At 40.2% G+C, this 26,922-nt stretch overlaps 1 protein-coding gene across 15 annotated transcripts in view; it reads right to left on the bottom strand.

Moving 5' to 3' along the window:
* The window catches only part of ERC2 (ELKS/RAB6-interacting/CAST family member 2), a 900,196-nt gene that overhangs the window by 311,004 nt on the left and 562,270 nt on the right, over positions 1 to 26,922 (bottom strand). For 11 of the 15 annotated variants that reach the window (XM_029052114.2, XM_039910367.1, XM_039910361.1 and 8 more), the window contains one exon: positions 17,968 to 17,979. The exons of the other annotated variants lie outside the window; for them this stretch is intronic. In XM_029052114.2, the coding sequence (XP_028907947.1) occupies positions 17,968 to 17,979 (12 nt within the window). The remainder of the gene's footprint in view (positions 1 to 17,967; positions 17,980 to 26,922) is intronic. 15 annotated transcript variants of the gene reach the window in all.

Here is a 26,922-nt window from a genome sequence, read left to right as displayed (position 1 = left end):
CCCTGGCCAGTCAGAAACACATAAACCTCCTCCCATGAAACCTTAACCTTCCTATGGAGCACAGGGACTAGGGGCCTTAAGCCCTGTGGTAACAAGGTGTTCTGGATAGCTAGGGTGCCCTTAGAAGGTCACCTCCTGTCTCTAAACTCATTCTGGGGTATCTGGACTCTCATGGAGGCTGGTTCTGGTTTGAAAGTCCAAGAACTTCAAAAGGCTCAACTATGAATTCAGAACTTCCATAAATCCACCAAAACTTTGGGAGAGAAAGGAAGCACCAAATAATCTTAGCCCATCTTGAATTCCCTGGAGGAGTCTACACCTAGGAACAGGGCCCCAGAATCCTTTCATAAGGTACCAGAGGGCTGCATTCCCTGTGAATGTTAGGAATGTGCATATTATTGAGTAGTTTGTGGCAGCGGATGGGTAATAGGTCAGGGCAGGGGCGATCATGTTGTTGCTGGAACATATCCTGGCAGTTGCTGACCTGCTTGTTAGTTTGCACCAATATGCAGCATTTTCTGCTCCCACGGATCCTGACTAAAGCATGACCTGTGTGGGAATGCTGTAGGGCATAGTGAGGTGATGAACTGTCCTCTGACCACACAGATCCTCTGAGAAAAACCCCCCAGGCTTCCATTTGTATGAGGGAAAAGAGCAGCATCAACATCAGTTGGCATCTTACTAATTCCTAGCCCATACTTCTCCCTCTCTGAAAATGAATTTTAAAATACAAAGAGCATTAAGTTCTTGAAGAAAGAAAGGCCTGATTCTACACATGATTTGTAATGAGAGTATTTAATTTCTAAGTTAATGTAGATCAAACTAATAGTAAGCAATCATCCTTCAATTAAAGCCATTTTTCATAATGGAAAAGTTTTCTCAAAGTTTACCAAACAAACTGTGTAAATTGCATACTGTATAGTTAAGCAGGAATCTGATTTTTTTTTCTGCAATTAGCATGGTCAACAATTTCTTTTGTGTGCTTAGTAATGCACTATATACAATACAACAAAATGAATCATAAACTTTTAAGAAAAAGACTCTTTTCCAAGTAAACTAACTCCTTGTTGGTTTAAATCTGTACTAAATTAAATGTATCGATAGTAATTGTAATGTAGTTATTGAGTGAGGTTAGATTTATGCTAATAATTTAGAACAGTCATATCAATTCACTAAGATCAATAGCTTCTCTGAAAAATACTCCACTTTGCTCTTTAGAAGACATATAATTAGCTATTTTTTTTAGAATTAAAGATATGAAAATAGTACAGTGCTTAACCAAAGTTGCAGTGCAGTATATAGTTTATTGTAACCACAACTAGAGCCCTGAAGAATAGCTGCAATCATAGGCTGTCATTATTATTATCATCATTACTATTATTATTGTATTTGTTTAGTGCTTACTTTGTGTCTAGCAGTGTTCTAAGAACTGGAATAGATACAAGTTCATCAGGCTGAACACAGTCCCTGTCCCACATGGGGTTCTCAGTCTAAGTGGGAGGGAGAACAGGCATTTGAATCCCCATATTACAGCTGACAATACTTGGATGTCCTACCGTCACCTCAAACTTATGCTCACAACAAAGCTCCTTTCTTCCAACCCAAACCCTGACCTTCCCCTGACTTTCCTATCACTGTAGATGGCATCACCATCCTTCCTGTCTCACAAGCCCACAGCCTTGGTGTAATCCTTGATTCCTCTCTGTCATTCAACCCACATATTCAAGCCATCACTAAATCCTATCAGTCCCACTTGCACAACATCGCTAAAATCCACCCTTTCCTCTCCTTCCAAACCGCTACCACATTAATACAATCACTCATCCTATCCCACCTGGATTACTGCATCAACCTCCTTGCTGACCTCCCAGCCTCCTGTTTCTCCCCACTTCAGTCCATACTTCACTCTGCTGTCCAGAGAAACGTTCAGCACATATCAGCCCACTCCTCAAAAAACACCAGTCGTTGCCCATCCACCTCTGCATCAAACAAAAACTCCTCATCATTGGCTTTAAAGCATTCCACCACCTTGTCCCCTCCTACCTCACCTTGCTTCTCTCTTTCTACAACCCAGCTCGCACACTTCACTCCTCTAGTACTAACCTTCTTACTGTCCCTTGATCTTGCCTATCTCAACGCTGACCCCTAGCCACATCCCGCCTCTGGCCTGGATTGCCTTTCCTCTTCAAATCCCACAATTACTCTTGCTTCCTTCAAAGCCATATTGAAGGCACATCTCCTCCAAGAGGCCTTCCCAGACTCAGCCCCACATTTCCTCATTTCCTACTCCTTTCTTCATTGCCCTGACTTCTTATCTTTGCTCTTCCCCACTCCCAGCCCACAACACTTATGTATATATTTGTAATTTTTTTAAATTTGTATTCATGCCTGTCAGACTGTTAGCTCATTGTGGGCAGGAAATATACCAAGTGCAGTGCTCTGCGCTCAATAAATACAATTAAATGAGTGAAAACTGAGGTACAGAGACATCAAGTACCTTGCCCAAGGTCACACAGCAAGCAATTGGAAGAGCAAGGATTAGAACCCAGATCCTCTGACTCCCAGGCCAGGACCATGCTATTTCCACTAAGCTATGCTTCTTCTGCAGGCCATGCTGCTTCTTGAACTTAGTTTTAGGAAGAACACTCACTCCCTGTTCCACCGTAGGTTTAATTTCTGTTTGTCTGATATGAAGTGATGGTGTCAGGATACCAACTTGTAATTTTGAGCATGGGAGGGAGAGAACTTGAAGCAGGGCATTGAGGGGATAGAGCTTTGAGGGGAAGAGGGAGATGTAAACCTCTTGTGGGGAGGAAACCTGTCTGTGAACTCTCTCATACTGTATTTTCTCAAGAGCTTAGTACAGTGCCCTAAACTTAGTAAGTGCTCGATAAATATGATTGATGGATTTACTGATTGAAAAAGAGAGTAAAAAGGGTGAAAGTGAAGAGGGTGGAAAAAATGGGGAAGAAGAAGAGTTGATGAAAGGGAAGAAGCAGAAAGGGAATGAAGCTAGAAGGGAGAGGAATAAGAAGTTGTCACCCTCACAGCCAGACAGTGGCCACTATCACTGAGATCTGAGGACAGGCCAGAGGCAGCTCTCATGAAAGCTCTGGAACCCTTGGAGGACAAGCCATCTGCCTGCCTCATCCTTGGGCTTTGCTGGTAATCTGGGCAGAGGGAGAAAGGGTGGATAAAGGAAGGGACCAGAGAACCTCCAGAGATCCTCCAGAGAAAAAAATGTAGCGCTTGCAATGGGGGCTGCATCATGCCAGCAAATGGCAAAGATGAGATAAATCCCAGCCACGCCTAGGGTCGCTTTCCAGCCCCCAAATCTACAAGACCAAAGCTAATGGATGCACCCCCTCGGTTTGAATCCCATGAGGACCATGCGTCCATGCTCCCAATGAAGTTGGAGCCTATGGTAGGTGCTGTCATACTGTGAACTGGATTACTGGTCTATATAGAAAACCATAACTAGCCAGACCACTAATTTCTCTTCAAAGTATATGCTACTTGGAGTTCACTGAGTTCTCTATGTAGGTCACTGACTAATCTTCCTAAATGATTCTTGGAAGACGATTAGGTTCTCTACAGGAAATCTTTCTGTCTTGGCTGTTTCCCCAGAGTTCTCCATAGAGAGCATTCTTGAACAGGAAGGAGGATGGACTGGATGACTTAGTACTCTTTTTTCACTTCTCCTTTCACTGATTCCATCTTGAAGTGCTTTAGAGAATTGAAAGCCATCTTTAATATATGAGTCTGCCGACCTTACATAATGTCAAGTCACATTCAGCGGGCCTACTAGAAGCTGTTACAAAGAGAGGTATATCATGTGTTTATTCAGTAGGGAAAATAAATGTTCCCTTGAACTGCTCGTTTAGATAACTTCTATTCTTGCTGGAATTGCCAGCACAACCAACTTCTGAAATTCTAATAAATGAATGATGTTTCTTCAATTTATCAAGGAAATACCCTTCCACTCAAAAGAATAAAATAGATCCAATAAATCCCCCAAAATCTTAGTTTAAACCAAGTTATCACTAACACTAAAATACGAGTATTACTGAAAATCTATTGAAGCCTGACGATGTACCAGACACTGTGCAAAACATTGCATAGTGGATAGAGTACAGTCCTGGGAGTCAAAAGGCCATGGGTTCTAATTCTGGCTCCATCAATTGTCTGATGTGTGATCTTGTGCAAAATGGAGATTGAGACTTTCAGCCCCACATGGGACAGGGACTGTGTCCAACACTATTTATTGGTATCCGCCCCAGCGTTTAGTACAGTGCCTGGGACATAGTAATTCCTTAACAAATACCACAATTAATATTATTATTTTTTCCCCAGCACACTGTTTCTACTGCAAGTCATTAAAGAGCTGTCTTTTAACTTCTGAAAGGTGAACTGGCTCCTTGTAAAAGAGAGGAGGTAGACGAGGATGCTTTCTAGATTCCTTTTTTTGGGGGACAAGAAATGCTTATATTTTTGCATATCCCTATCTACAAGAAGATATAAATTCTGACCTTGTAGAATGTTTTCAAATGATATCACCCATACATCGAAAGAAAAAAATTCATGTTTTAAAAAAATCAATAACACCAATGCCAGCCACTGAATATAAATCCTCTTTATGCCTAAAAGCAAACACACAGTGGGAATCCTGGCAGCAGTGTGGCTGAAGGTCAGAGTGTAAATTTCACTTGATCTGACATGTGTTCTTGATCCGAATGATACCTCCAAAACAAACATAGCCATTCATGATTCTTGGACTTGAGCGAGTGGCTGAGGGTGCTTCATCATCACCATCTCAGTAGCAGGAGCATTTACTACGTGCCTATGTAGGCAGAGAATTGTATTAAGCGCTTGAGATTGCTCAACGGAATTTTAAAGGCACAGTCTCTGCCTTGAAAAGCTTGCAATTTTTCAGGAAAAATAATTATTAAAGATATAAAATAGCTTTTCATTAATATTAAAGGTATTTCACTAAATCGTTATTTCACTAAATTTATGCAACAATAATGAAATATTTAATGAAGTACTTTTTTTATTACTAAGCAAATAATTAAAACCAGACCTAACACCGATCCATAGGGAACAATGCTATTTACATTTCTCCATCGAAAAAAGTGGCTATTCCTCTCCAACCCTTGTTTCCTATCTTTTAGTCAGTTTTCTATTCCTGACAGAATATTTCCTCACCATCATTTGCTACCACCCAACTCCCAAACCCCTTGGGCCCCATCTCCACTTTTCTGAGCAATTTAGATGGAATAATAATAATAATAATTGTGGTATTTTTTAAGCACTTACTATGTGCCAGGCACTAGTCTAAGTGCTGAGGTGGATACATACAAGAAAATTGGGTTGGACACAGTCCCTGTCCCACGTGGGGCTCACAGTTTTAATCCCCATTTTACAGATGAAGTAACTAAGGCGCTGAGAAGTGCAGTGACTAGCCCAAGGTCAGAAAGCAGACAAGTGGCAGAGCTGGGATTAGAACCCAGGTTCTTCTGACTCCCAGGTCCATGGTCACTAGGCCACGCTGCTTTCTAAATATCCTTGTCTCCTGTCTGCCTCTATGTTGATCCTCTCCCACACACCTCCTCCTAGCAAAAATGTCCTCTCCCTGGAAAGAGGCCTCTAACTCTTTGCCACCCTGCACTAAACCCAGGCCATGATTCTCCATTTGGACATCCTACCTAATCTCTCCTATCTTGATGAACAAATCCTAAACACTGTCCTAAGTGCTTGAGAGACTACATTATCACAGAGCTGGTAGACACATACCCTGCATGCAAGGAACTTACAATCTAGAGGGGAGATTTTCTAACCTTGACTTCTCTGACACAATATTCTCCCGGTTCTACTCCTATGTGTCTGCTGCTGCTTCTTGGTCTCTTTAGCTGGCTGTTCCTCTGGCATCCATTCCCTAACTGTGCGTGATCCTCAAGACTCAATTTTGAAAACATCAACATCCACCCCACTTTTCAAGCCCGTTATCGTTGATCCATCTCTCTATTTTAATTCCCATATTGTCAGTCACTAAATCCTGTAAATTCTTCCCTCATAACATCTGCACAATCCACTTTTTCTTCTCCATCCAAACTATTATGTTGGTCCAAGCACTTATCATATCCTGACTTGACTAGTGCATCAACATCCTCCTCCAGGCAAAATCAACCCTCTATACTTGCACTTCTGACTCCATCTCTTCACACGCTATGAAAACACTTTTCCCCAATCTTCTTCCTTCCCTCACTGCCTTCACCTGCTCACTCTCTTATGTCTCCTTTCCCTTCACTTTCAAACACACCTACACAGCCCTTATCCCTTCAGTCCATACTTCATTCTCTTTCTTGCCCATATCATTTCTTTTAAAAGTGATTAGCACACATCTCCCACTCCTCAAAAACCTCCAACAGTTGCCCATTCCTTTCTGCATCAAGTAGAAATTCCCTACCACTGGTTATAACACACTTTATCAGCTCTCTTCCATATTCTTCCTTCTCCCCTTCTCTTTACACCCTCAATCTCATCCTTCTAAAGCCAACCTACTCAGTGTTCCTCATTCTCATACCTCAATGACGACCTCTTGCATACACCCCCTGATCTGACTAGAACTCCCTTCCCCTTTAGCCAACCACTGCTTTCCCTGTCTCCAAGACCTTTGTTTTTTTCCTGTTTGTTTTGTTTTTTAATGGTACTTGTTAAGTGCTTAATATGTGCCAACTGCTGTACTAAGCACTGGAGCAGATATAAGCTAGTCAGGTTGAACACTGTTCCTGTCCCATATGGGGCTCACAGTCTTAATCCCTATTTTACAGTTGAGGGAATGGAGACACAGAGAAGTGAGATGACTTGCCCAAGGTCTCACAACAGACAAGTGGTGGAGCCGGGATAAGAATCCAGTCTTTCTGACTCCCAGGCCTGTGCTATATCCAATAGGTCATGCTGTTTTCTCTTGTTAAATCATATATCCTCCAGGAAGACTTCCCTCATTAATTTCTGATCTTCTCACCCGACCTTCCTGCCTAATGTCATTTCAACACTTCCGCATCACCTAGGCCCTTGAGTATTCACATAGCCCCAACCCAAATGGTAGCACTTATGTACATATCTTCAAACTCCATTGCTTCCTCCTACCTGTAATTTACTTTAGTGTCTGTCTCCCTCCCAATACTTCATAAGCTCCTTGATGACAGGTCCCTTGTTGCATCTCAAGCATGGCAGGGTAGGACAAACAGGATCAAGCACATTAAAGAGTACTCTTTTACTCCGACAGTGAAGAAAGGCTAACACAGGGAACCTTCATCTCTGACACGAGTGAGCCATATTTTCATGAAGATATTTAAGTAGCTTGTTGAGAGGAGTGAAGCATGAAAGCAGAAGTATAGTGGGAGAGAAGTGAAAATAAGGGGGAAGTGATGCATATAAAGAGAAAAACTCATGCAGAGGATTATGTGCATTCTACCTTCCTTGCATACATATCTGTGGGAATGTTTTCAGATCCAGGTGCTTTTCCAATTTCCATGGCTCCGTCTACTATTATAGTGCAGACCATGGATGCCCATTTGGCGACTACTTTATGATGATAGAAAATTTAATCAATAGAGTGCCTTCTCTACAGGATTCTTCCCTTATGTCTGGTAAGGGTGGATCCATCTACAATTTTCAGTGGTGCTGCAGGTGCTGGGTACAGGCCACATAGCTTCTTCAGGAATACCTGAAAGTGATTTATCTGGTCTCTACAGCATGAAATGGGATTAGCTTTGACCTTGGCATTCCACCACTAGTCAAGCATGCCCCTTAACTTGATGTGCATGTCTGTTTATCTCCCTTTTGGCATGGTCATAAGAAATTGCAAGGTGATGATAACCATTTTTTCCTTTGCTACAATTTTTTTTAATTGGAGTGGCTTTCATCTAACTAGCTCAGGTGTGTCTCTTGGAATACTCTGAGCCTTGATAACTGCCTGCTGGCCAGGATCTTGGAGAAATGCCTACTTGTTGATTACACTGCTATTTGTAGATACTGTTTCTTGCTTCCAGCCCGTTTTCTGTGGTGTCCAGGATCTTGGCCCTGACTCTTTCGACATCAATCAACTGTCTAAGTTTCCTCATATGAAAAATGGGTGGGCAGAGGAGTAACAAGATCAACCACATGAGGATTACTAACCCTCAGGAATGACCCAAGCCTTTGATGAAAATCATGGTTTTGAAACTATGTCTAGTTAATCTATAGGGTCACGTTAAGGAAAGTGATGTGAGGAGATTATGTTAGTGGCTACAGTTTGGAAAAGCATGTTTTGCTTCTCAGGGAAAAGGAGTTAAAGAGTTGTAGGCTGATAGGGACTTCTGGAAGTCATCCAGTTCATCCCCATGCTTCCAATTAGACTCACACCTAACCTAAAGCCAGACTGATAAGAATCTGTCTGGAAATCAAAGAGGTTCCAAGAAGGGAAAGTCTATCACCTGTCTCTGTAGTGCCTTCCAGGGTTTAACGATTCATTTATTCATTTATCTGTACATGTTGAACACCCACTGGATGAAGATCCCTGTACATGGGATGGAACCAAGGGGGTCAGTATTTAAAGGCGATAAGGGACCATTCTAGCTCAGAATGAGCCCCAGATAGAGAGAGGGCAGCAGGCAGAGATGAAGATAAAACAAATGTATTACTGAACAGGCAGTGATTGGCGGGTGCTGTGGAGGATGGGAAGAGAAGATTGTTACTGGTGAATAAAGAGAATCTGGTCAAATAATGATTGCCAGTAAGTAAACTGGAGTGCTCCTGGCTGCCAATACCCTCCTACTTAGTTCCCCTTCCTCTGCCGCCCAATGACTACAAAGTGAAGAGCTGTGTAGTCAGAGCCCAACCTCCCAGCCCAGCATCATTCCCACTTGGCAAGGAGTGAAGCAAGAAGGAAGAGGAGGAAGAATGGGTCCTAAAGCCAGCAAGGAACCTTGGCCCAGATACCCACAGAGGGAGAGAGAGGAGTTAATATGGACAAAGTAGGAGGGATGAGCCCCCACCCCAGTCCTGAAGGCATGCACTCCATGCATACTCCCAGAGGGATCACCCAGCTCAGCACTGGGCTCCAGCAATATTTGTGGGGTGGGGGGAGGGGGACGGAAATCGCTCTGTGCAGCCCGTGAAGCCAGTTGCTGCCGCAGCTCCCTCAGAGGCAGTAGACAGGGCAGCAAAAAAATTCATCAATGGGCTTGGGAGTCAGAAGTCATAGGTTCTAACCCTGGCTACACCACTTGTCAGCTGTGTGACTTTGGGCAAATCACTTAACTTTTCTGTGCCTCAGTTCCCTCATCTGTAAAATGGGGATTAAGACTGTGAGCCCCATGTGGAACAACCTGATTACCTTGTATCTCCCCCAGGGCTCAGAACAGTGCTTGGCACATAGTAAGTGCTTAACAAATGCCATCGTTATTATTATTATTATTATTCTGAAATCACCTCGGCTCCAGGAGGCCTTCCCTGATTAATCTCCCATCTCCCTACACTACCAGCACATTGGCACTTCTGCATTACCTAAGCACTTGGGAATCACCCTCCTCCCAAATCTTATGTAAATACAATTAAACTCTCTTCCTTCCCCCTACCTATAATTTACTTTAATATCTGTCTCTCTCACTAGATTTTGAGCTCCTTGGGGGTAGAAACTGTGTCTGCCAACTATATTGTACACTCCCAAGCACTTAGGACCTTGATCTGCATAGAGTAAAACACTTAATAAATGCTAGTGATTGATTGAAGGTAGTCACCCCATTCTGACTGCTGTATATCAGACTGATTTATCTTTTGCTGGTGTTTCCAACTGACCACTACTATGTCATTGAGGTTTAGTTTCATTGAGTGTTTCAAGTGATCCTTCTGTCCATCCTGTTTATGGTTAGCCAATTTCAGCATAGTAAACAGCAGTTTAGGTACTGTGTTGTATTCCACTGTCCTCATATATCCGACTCAAGAAAAGAGTGATAAAAATAAAAAGAGCTTAGTATAGTGTTCTGCCTACAGTAAGGGCTCAATAAATACCATGAATTGATATCATGATTAGTGCCTCAATCCAGTGGATTTATGCTTCATTTTTTATTTGTAAAGTGATCTCAAAAGAAATATTCTAAACTTCTTAGAGGAAAAAAATTAATGTAAACCTAATATAACAATCTAAATGATAAGTATATGAAGTTCCTGAAAATGTAAAAGTCAGCACCACCTTATTGAGTGATAAAAAAGCACTAAAAAAATCTCTAAACATGTTCACACAATAGAAAAAAATGACAGCTATCTGCCATTTATCTAATAAATATTTTCATAGTACGATTATGTTGTGTCTGGGCACAGTTTAGTATATCAGAGATCCTCTCAATGCTCATTATTATAACTCCCTCAGTTTTTTTCCTGGGTAATTATCTGTGAACAACATATCATACTGTCCTTGGAACCATCAAACTGACATTTTACAAAACAGCAGAAGACTATGAAGTTAAATTTCAAACTCCCTTTCACTTCATCTGACATGTCACAATGTGGCCTAACTTACCACATAAATACTTGAGATGACCAACAATGACCAAATGATGATAAAGTTTCCTTCATATCTGTGAAAACTGGAAATAATTTATACTTGCAGTTAGTGCTTTAAACAATAAAACTCTTTTAATATATCCTGAAATTAATTTTCAAATAGTTCCCTTGAAATCATTACCTATTTTGCCTCATATTACACCCTGCAGTATATTTTGATTATTTCTTTATAATACAAATGGACCCAAGATTTCATTTCATGGTTTGTAAATTCCCTTTAAAAGGCAACATTGAAGTGTACACACCACAATCCCTATGTATACCTAAAATAATACATTGTGCAGCAATGTATAATTCTGGAGAATTATTAAAACCCTCAGAACATCAATGATGTTTTGAAACTAATGCAGAACCATTAATTATTTACTAATCAACTGAAATGAGATTTAGTGATGGAAATTTTGGCAGGATACATTACAGACCAAGAAACTCTGAATGATGCCAGGATGTGGTTGCTGATGCTAGAATGGGAAATTCATGGGAATGATCTGATGGACTTAGGTAAGTACCCAAAACATTGAAAAGGGCCACTTATGAGTGGGAGACTACAGTTGACAATTGCTGGGCTTTCAGAACCCAGCCAGATAAAAAGTCAATCCATATAGTGGATAGTGTAGTCCCATGTGGTCCAGGTGATAATGGAAGGGGTAGGGAGAGAGAGTCTTGATATGAAGAGCCTGGAAAAAGTCATGAAATGTGCTGATGTAACAACAGGCACAAAATTACAAATTGTCAACTCTATGGTGTTTCCAGTGACAACATATTGATCCGAAAGCTGGACAGTGAAAAAACAGGATAGAAAGAACTTTTGAAATGTGGTGTTGGAGAAGGCTTTTGAGAATACCATGGACTGCCCTAAAAACAAATAATAATAATAATAATAATGTTGGTATTTGTTAAGCGCTTACTATGTGCAGAGCACTGTTCTAAGCGCTGGGGTAGACACAGGGGAATCGGGTTGTCCCATGTGGGGCTCACAGTCTTAATCCCCATTTTACAAATGAGGTAACTGAGGCCCAGAGAAGTGAAGTGACTTGCCCACAGTCACACAGCTGACAAGTGGCAGAGCTGGGATTTGAACTCATGACCTCATGACAAATGGATTTTAGAGCTAGTTAAACTAAATAGGCCAAATAACTAGACTTAGATTAGCATATTTTGGACACATAATCAGGAGGACTAATTCTCTGGAGAAGACACTAATGCTAAGAAAAGTCCAGGGAAAATGAGGAAGAGGCAGATGAGCAGCTAGATGGATAGAGACCATAACGACAATAATGGAAGAACCATTAGAAAGGTTGCGGATTATGGCAGAGGACAGGACGTTCTGGAGAGAGTATATCTATGGAGTCGCTATGAATCAGAAATGACTCGGCGGCACTTAATAATAACTCCCACTGTAAACGGGAGAATAACTCCCGCTGTCGTTAACTCCCCTACTTTCACCTGATAGTCCCTTCAAATGATTTAGGCTCCTCAAGAACTACTAGTGAGAAGTGGCTTTGCCCAGTAACCAGGGTTTCTTGCAACACTATAGGGTAACTAAGGTCTCATCTGCACATGCTATTCTCCTCTTACTGTATGTATGCCCCATGCATATACAGTACCTTATACAGTAGGTATCACAGTACCTACTTGTAATTTATTTTAATCTTCCCCATTAGACTGTAAGATCCTGAAGGGCAAGGATCATTTCTACTCACTCTATTGTACTCTCCCAAGCACTTAGTACACTGATCTGCATAAAATAAGTTTTCAGAAACTACTATTAAATGATTAAACAGTTATACAATCAGCAACCACTGAATAAGGGCTACCTCCTAAGAAGTCACTTTATATAATAATAATAATTACGGTAGTTGTTAAAGTACTTGCTACATTCCAGGCACTGTACTAAGCGCTGGGGTAGATACAAGGAAATCGGTTGGACACAGTCCCTGTCCCATACAGGGCTCACAGTCTTCACCCCCATTTTACAGATGAGGGAATTGAGGCACAGAGAAGTGAAGTAGCTTGACCAAGACCACACAGCAAACAAGTGGCAGAACCAAGATTAGAACCCATGACTTTCTGAATCCCTGGCCCATGCTCTATCCACTACACACTTGAGGAGAAGTAGTGTGGCTTAGTGAAAAGAGCATGGGCTTGGGAGTCAGAGGATGTAAAATGGGGATTAAGACTGTGAGCTCCACGTGGGACAACCTGATTACCTTGTGGAATCTTGTGGAATCTAAGTGTATTCCAGCACTTAGAACAGTGTTTGGAACATAGTAAGCACTTAACAAGTACCATAATTACTATTATGCCATTTTGCTCTTCTGACTGGGGTAGATAAAAGATAATCAGGTCCCATATGGGACTCACCTTTTAAGTAGGAGGGAGAACAGGTATTGAATCCCTATTTTGCAGATGAGGGAACTGAAGCACAGAGAAGTTAAGTGATTTGCCCAAGGTCCCACAGCAGACAGATGGCAGAACAGGATTAGAACCCAGTTCTGCTGACTTCTAGGCCCATCCTCTTTCCACTAGGCCATGCTGCTTCCCGATCATGTCTCCACCAATCAAACATTCATGGTATTCATTGAGTGTTTATTACATGCAGAGCACTGTACTGTGTGCTTGATCTTTTCTGATTAATCTCTCATCTCCCTATCCTATTTCTCTCAATAACATTTCAGCATATTTGCATCACTTAAGCACTTGGGTTCTCACCCCACCTCTTCTACAGCACTTTATGTATTCCTCTTTATGCTCTACTGATTCCTCTTATCTGCATTTTTTTATTGTCTATCTCTTCAGTCAGACTGTAAGCTTCCTTTTCTTGTAGAGATCATGTCTACCAACTCAATTTTACTTTCCCAAGTGCTTAATATAGTGCTCTGCAAAGAGTAAATGTGCAATAGATGCTACTGACTCAGTTTGAAAAAGATTCTCATTGTTGTATGCAATTCTATTTTTCAAAATAGACAGAACCATGTACCACTCATTCCAAAATGAATTATCCTTTAAAGTTTGTTATTCATTGACTTAATTATTCAATCTGGAAATTTCTATAAACATGCTATTGATAAGGAAGAAAGAAATCATCATCATACAGATGCTATTTATCACAACTCTCATAGCACTGACAAAATTTGCATTCCACAGAACAACCTTCTTTGTGAAAGGAAATAAAATGTTATTTCCCCAAAAAGATATTTATAATAGTGCTAAGCACAGTGTTTTAAAAACCCTTTCTTAAATGATTAATGTTTTTTCATTCGATGGTGTGTACCCGTACAGTATTTAGAAAAAAAATAGAGAGTTGGTGACAGATGAGGGATAGAAATTGGTGGTAGCAAAGCCATTGGATAATGAACCAATTTGATATCACCCACTTTTTGACTTGATTCTTTTCTGAGTTTGACAAGTGCTGCCCAAAGTATTCAGAAAATGGAACCTCAAAATTCGTGACCCTGAATTGTTTCAATTTCCCCTATCCCAAATCTATGTCTTCCTCCTCATGTAGACTGTAAATTCCCTGTGGGGAGGGATTACATCTATGAATGCTGTTGTAATGTAGTAATGCTGTAATGTAAGTTTCCAAGAGCTTAGTTTAGTACTCTGTACTATTGGATGGATTATTTCTCCCGACGTATTGACTCCCATGCACACCGCAGATGGAGAATAGAAGAGGAACCAGAACCAAGCCTTGAGGTCCTCTCACAGTTACAGGATATCTGAATTTCAAGTGTGCTTACCTCAAACCTGCTGTTCTAAACTGCAAAAATAATAATCATAATAATCTCATTTCTAAATGTCAAAATGTTTATTTCTGGATTGGTATATTCAGACGTTGATGAGTTAAGTCACTGAAAAAATATTCTCGTGCAACATACCACCTCTAGAAAGAGAATTCAAAGCTGATCAGACTGCAAATCAAAACACTTATTCTTTTAAATTCCTAGTACCAACACTGATACCCAAAGAAAATCCAGTAAAATTCTGGTTTCACAAGTTTTGCTTGGGTTTAAAATGATCTGATGCAGCAGGAAGAAAATGTGGGTTTTAAACTGAAATGTAAAAGGCCATTCTGGGAATATTCATTGTACTTAATCAAATGAAATACAGCTAGTTCTCCTATCTGGAGGTTACATCCTTGTTAAAACTCTGTATTAAAGAATATCATCACTCTGATATAGCAAAGAATATATCATCAGGTTGCAATATCATCACTGATGCTCACCTCTCTCTTCTGCCTGCATCGTATTCTATCAAGATTTTAAGACCTATGTTCCTTAATTTCCCAAAAGCATTCTATCCAAAACACATCATGTGTACAGTACAGAAGAACTGAATGTATTTGTTACTGGTAAAATTCTTCCTGTCAAGTCACAACCTGCCTTACCTCAGTGGTCATAGTCACAGCCCTTATTATGGGGGAAAAAAATGGCGTAGTCTCTAATTTGGAATTTACGACCCACAGTGAGCTAAACTGGGTGGAAAAATGGAAGCTATCAGAAAACAACTACAGAAGGAATGAGATGCCCTACGGTGCTTTTTTTTGGGGGGGGGGGCGCTGATAGACTTGTGAGATCTAGGACTGACTTCATCTGCCATCAGAGAAATGAAAGACTGTAACATAATGTTTTACTTTGGGGAAAGCTTATTTTTATAAGAGTTTTTGAAGTGGATATATAACAATGTGCTAAGCCTGTTGCCAGGCAGGCGTCATTATCAACAAAGTCAGGTTTGCATGTGAACTATGCATGAGGCTATTTATAGATAGATTCCCCCATAAAATATGTGATGCACATGCACAAATAACCTCTGTATAAAATGGGTCCCAAAGGGTTCATTTTTATGTCTAATTACGGCATATAATTATTTAGATACTATGCATCCTATAACCTCATCTGTCATAAGTCTCACACTGTACTCTTAAACAGTTCCAGGAGGTGACCAAATTTCTCATAAAGTCTCACCCTGAGTGCACATGTATATGAAGCTTCTCTTTATTTTGAGAGAAATTCTGTTTACTCAAGTAGTTTGCTGAGAAAATCCTATGTAGTGTTAGGAGTTTATCATATGCTAAACTTAATTTCTATATATTTAATTAAAAATAACCAATCTGTAAATTCAAGACTTCCCTACTTAAAATGAAAATGAAGCAAATTTTAAAATCACTTGATTAAAACAGTGGTCAAGGCTATATCAGACTAAAGAATCATTAAAGTTTTCAAACAAACTCCTGTGAAGACATGAAACACTCCAATATGAGATTTGAAATTAGGGAACAAAAAACAATGCTGAAAATCCTCGATTCATTTCAATGGTGTATTTTAATTAGCAAGTCTGGAAAGGGTTGGAAGAAAAGTATTTGGAATTCTGGGTAATCAAAGCAGGTTAACCATGTCTCAAAGTCCTTGACTAGATCTCCATCCCATAAGAGCTTTTTCAATAACTCCAGTGTTCTCTTGGGAGGAAGCTAATAAGATAGTAAATGTCTGTTCTGCTGTACATGCTATCAACACAACCAATTCACACTTCTCAAATTGATATGTAACCTTTATTGAACCAAATCTGAGCTGGATCAACTGTGACACTCTCTCCCCATCCTAGACCCCTCTTTAATTGATGATGCCCACCACACTATAGAAAATCAAAGTCTCAGCTTTAACTACTTTTCTGTTAAAAATAAAATCTACTTTGAGGCTGAGCCATATAAAAGCTACCAAAGTATAATGACCAATTCTACCCGGGTCTGAGGTGTTTGAAATAAAGTTGCTACAAACTCAGTGGTTCACTACCAAAAAGGGCAGATTAAGACTTAATGAAGATGGGAGGGTAAGAAGGAATAAAAGGAAAGAGTCAAGCATAGGGAGACACTAAACTGAATTAAGCTGATCCAAATGTCATGTGGATACTAATCAAGGTGTCACCATCTCTAATGTTTTCTCCTCTTAATTAGAGCACAACAGATTGTTTCACTTCCAGAAATATGGTCAAGAACGATTTGGCCCTTGATTTTACCCGCTCAATTACGGTTTAGTTGACATGCTCTCATTAGGACTATAGTTTGGAGAGAATCAAGGATGATTAACCTTTGTAATGAATTTTGCTTAGAGAGATATCTGTGTGAAATTCAGGGTGCAATGTTCAGCAACTGGACACAAATCTTTGCGGTCTATGGAATTCCTCCTGGCCTGAGGACACATTCCCATTATAAAAAAACAACAGCAACAAAAAAAGTGTTCCAGACCTAAAGAGGGCATTGTTTATTGCGACTTCCTAAAAATGGGTTGAACAAGGATGGTGGCGGTGGCAAGGCCCCAGAAAAATGTATGAAGGAGAATGGTGTGCAAAATGCCACAGAGGTTAAACTAGGGAGGGCTCACTTTTGTAATTGAAAAGTGAACTGATGGGGCATTATAAAAGCAAACCAGTCAGTTTGGTCATATTTGGGACAAAATAGAGTGTATAGGATTGTATGATAAAATCATTTTGCCCACACTTATGAATTCATGAAATCTCTTCAAACGGTTTTGCTACTGGAAGAAAACAACATCCCTTGCCTGAAAAAGAGCACTAAGACAGGCCCTCAAACTGCTCAAATTCAGCGGGGTGAAAAATGGAGATTGCACCTGGTTTCTTCAAGGAACAAAATAGGAAACCTGTATTTGGCTCTAGGGTACATTTTTTTTTACCAGAGGTTTCCATTTTTCATTACTATTGAGGGGCTGTACCACCAATAGTTAACTCAATGTAATGCTTGACTGAGTTAGCTATACTTTAGGTAATTAAAGAATGTTTCACTACTAATAAAAATAAAATTAAAATCAAAACAGACAATAACATGTGTGTACAATATGTGACTAACATACTGATACTTTTTGTTACTTTTAAAGGAAATGTCATAAATCCTTCAAAACATTATGATTTATTAAGCAGACTGAATATGTTTAAAGTATTACATTTAGCTTTTAAGTTGCAGTGGCACTGCCAGATTTTTTGTTCTTCCAAGTTCAATTTGGAGCACTGCATTCATGCTCCACTGTTACATCTTGTATTAATCTGCACACAGTGCTTTGAACTTCTCTGGAGAAATTTGCTATACAGACCCAAAATATTGCTATTATTATTGTTGCAACCACTAATTTAAGAAAGCAATGAATTAATTTGGTGTCAGAACTGGGCAGGTAACTCTCCAGCAATTGTTCATACTCTTCCCCTAATAAGCATACTCAGAATGAGCCATTTTAAGCATGAGATGAAAAATAGGAGTTGTCAGAGAGAAAAACATTTCAGAAATATGTTAGGCAAAAGCAAGGAAATTTAGAAGGGAATAGCATATGAGAGAACAAGATAGCAGAAAGTACTGACCTGGAAGTCAAGCTGGTTGGAGCAAAGGTGAAAACAGCAAATTGGAAGAGAAACGGAAAAGGAGGGAGATAGCAAGAGAGAATAAAGGAAGGAAAAATATTAGTTTTAAAAAGACAGCCAGCAGATGTTATATTAGCAGACTTGAATACACAATGAAGAGCAATAAACTAACTTTTATCATGATGTTACCTTGCAAGTTAGGCTATTGCATAGTATACACCACAAGCCAAGTTCTACCCTCAAATGTGATGATAATAATAATAATAATAATAATGTTGGTATTTGTTAAGTGCTTACTATGTGCAGAGCAGTTTTCTAAGTGCTGCGGTAGATACAGGGTAATCAGGTTGTCCCACGTGAGGTTCACAGTTAATCCCCATTTTACAGATGAGGTAACTGAGGCACAGAGAAGTTAAGTGACTTGCCCACAGTGACACAGTTGACAAGTGGCAGAGCTGGGAGTTGAACCCACGACCTCTGACTCAGAAGCCCAGGCCCTTTCCCCTGAGCCACGCTGCTTCCCCCCCTAGTGGAAAGCAGAGACATAGTCTTGCAGTCCAGGGGAAGAATTTGGACCTACTCTGGAAGAAATATGTATATAGACATGCCTACCAGAATATCTATGAACTTAAATTATTCAACAAATAGAGGTGTAAATTGCTAAGGTATTATGTCTGGCAGCAAACATTGGTGTTAAGAAGATGTTATCTGGATCAGCATGCATTGAACGTGTCATATTTTTGGAGGCATTTTTTTCTTTACCCCTACAAACCCAAAGGAGCTAAACATTTTGGCTGCATGTTCAAAGATTTTCATTTTAGATGTTCACAGAGTACTGTACCTAGAAATGATCAAAGACACTGTGAGTTTTTCACCACAAGGAATGCAGTTCTTTCCAAAGCTGAGAGCAATTTTTTTGGGTTCTGAAAATGAGGTTCATACTTCATCACTGAAAATATCCAGATGCTTGATAACTTATTTGTACAAAAATATCTAGCATGCCCTTCCAATTAGCCAACACAATAAAGTCTCTTATGCCAAGCAAAAAATAGTCTCCCAAACTACCACAGGTGCACATTCTTTTCATGTGTCAACTTATGAAATGTCCTTTTAAAAAAACCTAACCGAACAAATAGCTTTACCAGCTATCTGTTTATGTTGGTTCCTTGCATTTCTGCAATTGGGGCACATCTGTCCTGAAAAGAGGGAGATCAGCATCGCACCAAAATTTAAAAAAAAAATTCCTTTTAAAAATAAGATTTTAGAATGAAATTCAAAATTCCAGAAACTTTAAAATTTCATAAGAAACAAAATTCATTTTTGGAGTTAAAATTCAATAACTAGAATTGAAAAAGATCGGGAGCTTGAATTTCAGCTATTGGTCTTCATTTTTTTAAACAGTTTAAAATCACTTCTAACTTGTTTTACTGGAATATCCTCACCTCCAATTGCTATATTAAAAATATATTAAAAGGAAAACAAAAATTGGCAAAGAAGCACATTCTGTGTTGCAAATTTCAGAGCATAAACTTTAAAGTATGAAAAGTATTTTTTAAAGTACACATTTCTGGCTCAGCCAGCCATAAGTGCATAGATTGTTGGACCATCACCCAAACACAATAAACCTCTATCCCAGTGACAATTACAGACATGGAGAATCGTCTCACTCTTGTAGAATATTCGTTAATAAAATTGACAGGCATGGACAATTTGCAACCATAATTATAAACTTTCATAACAAAGGATTCTGACACACTATTATAGCACTAGGCACTACATACTAAATCACTCTGTGTTTTTATATATATGTAGACACTAATTGGGCAGTTTAGGTCATATTAAAAAATACCTGAGCAATTTATTTAGTTGAGATAAGAGATGCTCAATTGACATGCTATCCAACCATGGGTTTCTGGAGCCTACTTTTCTTTAATGAGAAATAAGAAATAAGAGCCAGGCTTTTACTTGAGTCCTGAGTGTGGTATTTTCTCTTTCACTAGGGTGACTTCATTCTTCATTAATTAAGCTGAATGATCCATGATGCTTCAATGAGTAATGAGGCGAAAATACAACTTTTCTGCCTCATTCAAAATGTTCCTAGCCAAGGCAGAGTGGGCTGAGATGGTTGGAGAATTGATTTTTGACAGAGAGATTTGCCAAGAATCCTAAGCTAGCAATTCCTCAACTATTTAGGCACTTACAAAGTTCTGTGTAAATGTTTATTTCCAGAGGAAATGGCCAGTGTACAGGACAGTGGCTTCATTTGGCAAATCAGCATAAAGGTGGAAAAGGTTAGCAAACAAATGGGCAATATTTTACATTATAGCCATATGCCCTCTCAAAGTTGTAATTCTAAAATGTAAATATAAATATTAATGTACTGAATAACATTTTTTTCTAGAACACTTATGGAAAAGGCAAGTGCATCTGTATGTATCTCAACATCTGGGTCTACAGAGGTCTCTGAGATAAAAAGAGAGATCCATGTTTATAAAAGTAATCTAGTTAAAATATTTGCATATTAATCAGTGGAATTAAGATTGACTCTAACCCAACATATTTCATGAAAACGATTGTCACTCTACATTCTTTTAGTCCACTGGCCAGTTTGAACAGTGGTATTATCTACTCTCATAGGTCCCATTAAAACTACAAGCCACAATTAATTTCAAAATCTGTTTTCAATTTCCAAATCACAGATTTACTTGTACACCTTTATCAATGATCCAGTCACCACGCTGCTGAGAAATCTACCACTTTCAATATAACAAAGTATGGCTTTGTTACACTGCCAACAAAATGAGATACTATGCAATTTGAAAGAGGCCACATCTCAGTGCAAGGAAGATGTTGGGGTTGGGATACACATGGAGCCCAGCAGATAATGGATCTGAAAAACAGGACTGAGAACACACTTTCCTGAGAAATCCCACACAATCCTCCCCCCACTCCCATCTGCTCTGGGGCTCGGGTAGAGATGTTGCCAAGTGTGTTGTCCTGCTGGACACAAGACAAAGGAGTTTCATTGTCTTGACAAAGATAATAGGGACAAAGTCCATACTTTATGAATTGTGATACCTGGGAGGCATCAACTTTAAGAAAATACAGGTACAGATAAAGAAACTGTTCAGAAAAATGCATAAAGATAAATGTCTGTAAAATCACTTATTTTAATGCATAGCATATCACAACCATAAAAATGCTAATAATCCTCATTGATTTAACAGCAAAATCCGTTTGGAAGCTGGTTTCTACTTTTAAAAAGCTTGCTGTCTGTACTTAAATGTATTCAATACTTGATCTTGGTTATTAGGAAATTTAATAGAATCATTTATTAATGCTTGAAACAACCTAGGAAGGAGGGAAGTAACATTCTTTTATCTTATATCAGAGGAATCTGACGAACACCAAGCAACTACCCATATCATTCAGAAGGAGTTAGCAGTGGAGTCAGTATTTAGGATGTCCCTGCTGTTCATCCAGGGGAAATCACCCTACTATGGGAATGAGCAAAATTGCATTCTAGTCCTAGCTCATCCTGTAATGGCTAACGTGGGCCAAGACAACACATGTACTTCACAAAGTGTGGCACTTCTGCCTACCTATTAACACACTGTGATCCACTAGGAACCAGCAGGAACATGGCTGGCAGGGATGAAAGAATGTGAAAGGTAGTGTGTAAGCCATTAGCACTACCAATCAATCAATCATATTTATTGAGTGCATACGGGGTACAGAGCATTGTGCTAAGCCCGTGGGAGAGTACAATATAACAGAGTTGGCAGACACATTCTCCGTCCACAATAAGCTTTCAGTCTAGAGGGGGAGACAGACATTAATATAAATTACAGATATGTACATAAGTGCTGTGGGGCTGAGGGAGGGGTGAATAAAGGGAGCAAATCAGCACTTCCTCTGTGCAGAGTCTCAGCCTTGAAGTTTCAAGGCTGTGGCTTATCTATTGCTTCTGATAAGCGACTCCATCATCATCGTATAATTGGATTCATCTGCTTGCAATAATTTAAGGATTTACGATAATTTGATAATTTATGTGATTGATCTATTTCTAGTAGTTTGGTTGGGTTTTTTTAATGTCCACGTTTCTTATTCTAATGACTGCTCGAACTCCGATGAAGTAATTTTGGCCCAAATTCTTTAGCACTGTTAGACGGTGGCAAACGTTGCACCATTTGCCTCACATGTGAACTGAATTTTGACTGTCTCTTTGGTAAAGGTTGTCTTAAAACCTTTGGATAGTGGGTTCTAATAGGTTGACTAATCAATAAAGAGACAACTTCTTTCCTTTCTATATTTAATCACTGTGAGCATACTTGCTTTCAGGAACAAATAAACCATTCCTAGTCATGACCTGCATCAGCAATCGGTTTTAAGTCCTTAGGTACTTTCTAGCATATCCATAGCTACAGGGTTACTTTTCACTCACCAGATTTTATTCTGTTTTCACTTTAGTACTGCTACTGTGCTGTGCATTTTCATTGATAATTGAGTTGATGAATCTTTTACTAGAGATTTCTATATAATATATAGAATATATATATATATTTCTATAGAAATCTCTATAATATTTACTTCTTTGTGCATTTATTTATAAGATTTACTACGTACATGTGCAACTCCTGTTCTCTTTTTTAAGCTGCTTGCTGTCTGAGCTTCTATTCCCTTTATGGAGCTTCATTTTAAAGGTGTTGGTAGTATCCTTACAACAACTTTTCTTATGTGAGAGCAGCTCACAAGGCAAACCCTCCCCAAAGAGAAAGGCATATTTATATTTGCATAATTAGCTTGTCTCAGAGGCAATGTTTTCTGAAAAGGGAGGGTCTCTGGTGCTCTGAACCATCCTTTTGCAGTAGAATAATGGATTTAGACATCTTAGCAATAAGAAAGGGAAACATTTGATTATCTAGTAAGACATAATCCAAGTCCATTTTAAAACAAAGAAATTTTCAATAAAGAACAATAAAACTTCAAATTCACATTTTGGATAAAAATAATATACATTATTACTAGGACTCCAGGAAGTGTGTGTGCACTAAGTGAAAATTTATCTTCTGTGATCCAAGGTATTTTAAAACTTAACTGTAAGGCTAAGTGAAATTTATTTCAGTGCATTTGTCCATCCATTTATTTTGGGACTGGATGAGTTAGGCCATTAGCTGATAACAACTAGGTAGGGATCACCAATTCATTCTAAACCATACACTAATGATTTGGTAACATTCATCCATTTACTCTGGAGATCACCCCAGCTAGAATCTGCTGTGTCCCCACCCACTAGAGGAACCTCCATAGATTGCTGTGTGCTCCAGATCAGCTGCTAATGCTCTGGACATCCATGAACAACCTAACCTCCCCATATCCTCTCATCCCCTTCCTCTAGTCACCCCTTCCCCCCATGTACAGCACTCCCTCCTCATCCCCCTTAGTACTCTCCCATCCAACCTCTCCCCACTCTTCATGCCATCCTCCCTTTCCTGTCCCATCCCTGTCTGCCAGGCCCCATCCACTCACTCCGATTCAAACCTTTCCTACCCTTTGCTCTTGTCTGCACCTCCTCTCCACTGCCTCAGACAAATTCAGCCTATGCAACCCCCACTCCATAATGGGAAATCTTCCCTTCATTCTTGACCTGTTCCTGACCCAATCACTGTTCCTCCTTATCATTACTGAAATCTGGCTTGCCCCAGATGACACTGTCTTCCCTGCTGCTCTCTCTAGAGGGGATTTCATCTTCTCCCACTCCCCAACACTCACTGGAAAAGGGAGAGGAATTGGCTTTCTCCTTGCTCCTCAATGCCACTTTTGCACCATCCCACCTCCTCCCATACTTCTCTTTTCTTTCCTTTGAAGCCCCCATCACCTGCCTCCACCACCCAGTCATAGTCATCTACCATCCCCCAGATCTCTCCTCCAACTTTCTGATCCATTTTGATCCCTTTCTCACATCCCTTCTCTTTTTCTACATCCCTACACTGATCCTTGAGAATTTTGATATTCATGTGGATGTCCCCAGTGACCCTTCTACCATCCATTTCCACTCCCTCCACAACTCCAGTGGCCTCCTGGTCTTCCCCACCTCACCTACTCATCAATTGGGGCTCATGATCAATCTCATCATTTCTACCCTCACCAACTCTGAAATCCCTCTATCTCACCACAACCTCTTCACCTGCCTTCTCTCCCACACATCCCCTCTCAGCAAATCTGTCTTGTTCTCCCACAGACTGCCGATCTTTTGCTCCTACCTATCTTTCAAACTTATCATACTCCATTTGCTCTCCATAGCCAAAGAACCTTCTCTTAACCCACAGATTAATGCCCTCACCATCACCCTCTCCGCTGAACTCAATTCCCCCATTCTCCTATCCCTGCCTGATCTCATACCATTAACCTGTAACCCTGAATCACATTCACAGTACTCCTCCTCCACTCCTGTGCTTGAGCTGCAGAGCACTGATGGCAGAAATGTGGACACCTGGCTGACCTCACCCACCTGAATTCCATTGTGGCCTCTTTAATGCTGCACTCTCCTCTACCTGACAATCATACTTCTCCATACTTACTGACTTCCATACACACTGCCTGCACCGACTGGTACAGATGTTTAACTCCCTCCTAAAAACTCCCTGCCCCTCACCACATACAGACATTTCTTTCCCCTAATGAACAGGACATATACTTTATCAATAAAATTGAAACCATCAGGCAAGATCTCCCTAAATTCTCTCTTGCTCCTCTCATGTTCTGCTCTCCTCCTATGCTCTCTTCAATTTTTCCATCTATCCCAGTAGTATCTTAACAGGGGAGCTCTTGCCTTTTCTTGAAAATCTATGAACTCCAGCTGTGCCTCTGCCCTCATGCTGTCACACCTTATCAAAACACTTGCCCCCTCACTTCTTCCTTCCCTGACCACCATCTTCAAACATTCAGTTTCTAATGGATTTTTCCTCACTGCTTTCAAACATGCTCCTGTATTCCCTATCTTAAAAAAAAAAATCCTCCCTTGACCTCGTGGGTCCCTCCAGTTATTACCCCATCTCCCTCCTACATTCCTCTTCAAACTCCTTAAGTGAATTATCTACACCTGCTGCCTCCATTTCCTCTCTTACAGTTCTCTTCTCCAGCCCCTATAATCTGGCTTCTGCCCTCTCCACTTCATGGAAATTGCCTTTTCTAAGACCACCAATGTTCTCCTCTTACAAAATCCAACAGCCTCTACTCCATCCTAATCCTTCTTGAGCTCTCAACTACATCTGAAACTGTGGGCCACCCCCATCTCCTTGAAATATTATCTAACTGTGGCTTCACTAACATAGTTCTCTCCTGGTTCTCCTCCTATCTCTCTGGTTGCTACTTCTCAGACTCTTTTGCAGGCTCTTCTTCTGCCTACCACCCCCTAACTGTGAGAGTACCTCAAAGCTCAGTTCTAGATCCCCTTCTATTCTCCATCTACACCCATTCCCTTGGAGAACTCATTTGCTTCCACAGCTTCAACTATATCTATGGGGATGATTTCCAAATCTACATTCTAGTGCCAACCTCTCTCCTTCCCTGAAGGTTCACATTTCCTCTTGCCCACAGGACATATCTATTTGGATGCCACTGGCACCTCAAACTTAATTTTCTAAAAAAGAACTCCTCATCTTCACACCCAAACTGTGGCCTCCCACAGACTTTTTCTTACTGTAGACAACACCATCACCCTCCCTTGTTTCACAAGCCCATAACCTCTTTCATTCAACTCACATATTCAATCTGCAACCATTTCTAGTTCTGCCTTCCCAACCTATCTAGAATCCACCCCTTCCTTTCCATCCAGATGGATACCACTCTGATCCAAGCATTTATCATATCCTGCCTCCACTACTGCATCAGCCTCCTCACTGACCTTACTGCATCCTGTCTCTCCTCTCTCCAGCTCATACTTCACTCTTGTGCCCAGATCATTTTTCTAAAAACCATCCAATCTCTATCTCCCCATTCCTTCAGAACCTCGTGATTGCATCTCTGCATAAAAGAGAAACTTCTCACCATCAGCTTTAAAGCCCTCAATCAGCTTGCCCCCCTCCCATATTATCTCGCTGACTTCCTACTAGAATCCAGTCTGCATACTTTGCTCTTATAATGCCAGTAAACTCACTACACTATACCTCAATCTGGTAGCCAATTCCTTGTCCATGTTCTCCCTTTGGCCAGAAACTTTCTCCTCATCCATGTACAACAGAGTATCATGCTCCCCACCTTCACAGCCTTCCCCGATTAAATCCTCATTTCCCCTACTCACTCTCCCTTATTCAACATCTATGCACTTGGATGTGTACTCTTTAGCACTTAATATTCATTCCACCCTCAGCCCCAAAGCACTTAGAGAAGCAGCGTGGTTTAGTGGAAAGAGCATGGGCTTGGGAGTCAGAGGTTGTGGGTTCAAATACGAGCTCCACCACTTAGCAGCTTTGTGACTTTGGACAAATCACTTCACTTCTCTGTGCCTCAGTTATCTCATCTGTAAAATGGAGATTAAGACTGTAAACCCCAGTGGGACAACCTGATAACCTTGTATCTACCCCAGTGCTTAGAACAGTGCTTGGCACATAGTAAGCGCTTAACAAATACCATCATTTTTATTATGTACCTATTTGTATTTTTTTCATTTATATTAATACCTGTTTCCCACTCTGGACTGTAAGCTCTTTGTGGGCAGGGAACATGTCTACCAACAGTGTTGTATTGTACTCTCCCAAATGCTTAGTATAGTGCTCTGCACCCGTAAGCATTCAATAAATACCATGGGTTAATTGATTATTATTTCATTTCTTCCATTTTCTCTTGGGTGAGAAGACCTGGCCACAGATAAAAAGAGAGGCTGAGAATCTTCTCTGGAAAGATATATGGATGCATCAGAGGTTGAGACTGCCATGATATCTTCAAGTTAACAAA

Source organism: Ornithorhynchus anatinus, chromosome X1, assembly GCF_004115215.2.
Source record: "Ornithorhynchus anatinus isolate Pmale09 chromosome X1, mOrnAna1.pri.v4, whole genome shotgun sequence".
Classification (NCBI taxonomy): Eukaryota; Metazoa; Chordata; class Mammalia; order Monotremata; family Ornithorhynchidae; genus Ornithorhynchus; species Ornithorhynchus anatinus.
This window is presented reverse-complemented; position numbering and strand designations above follow the sequence as displayed.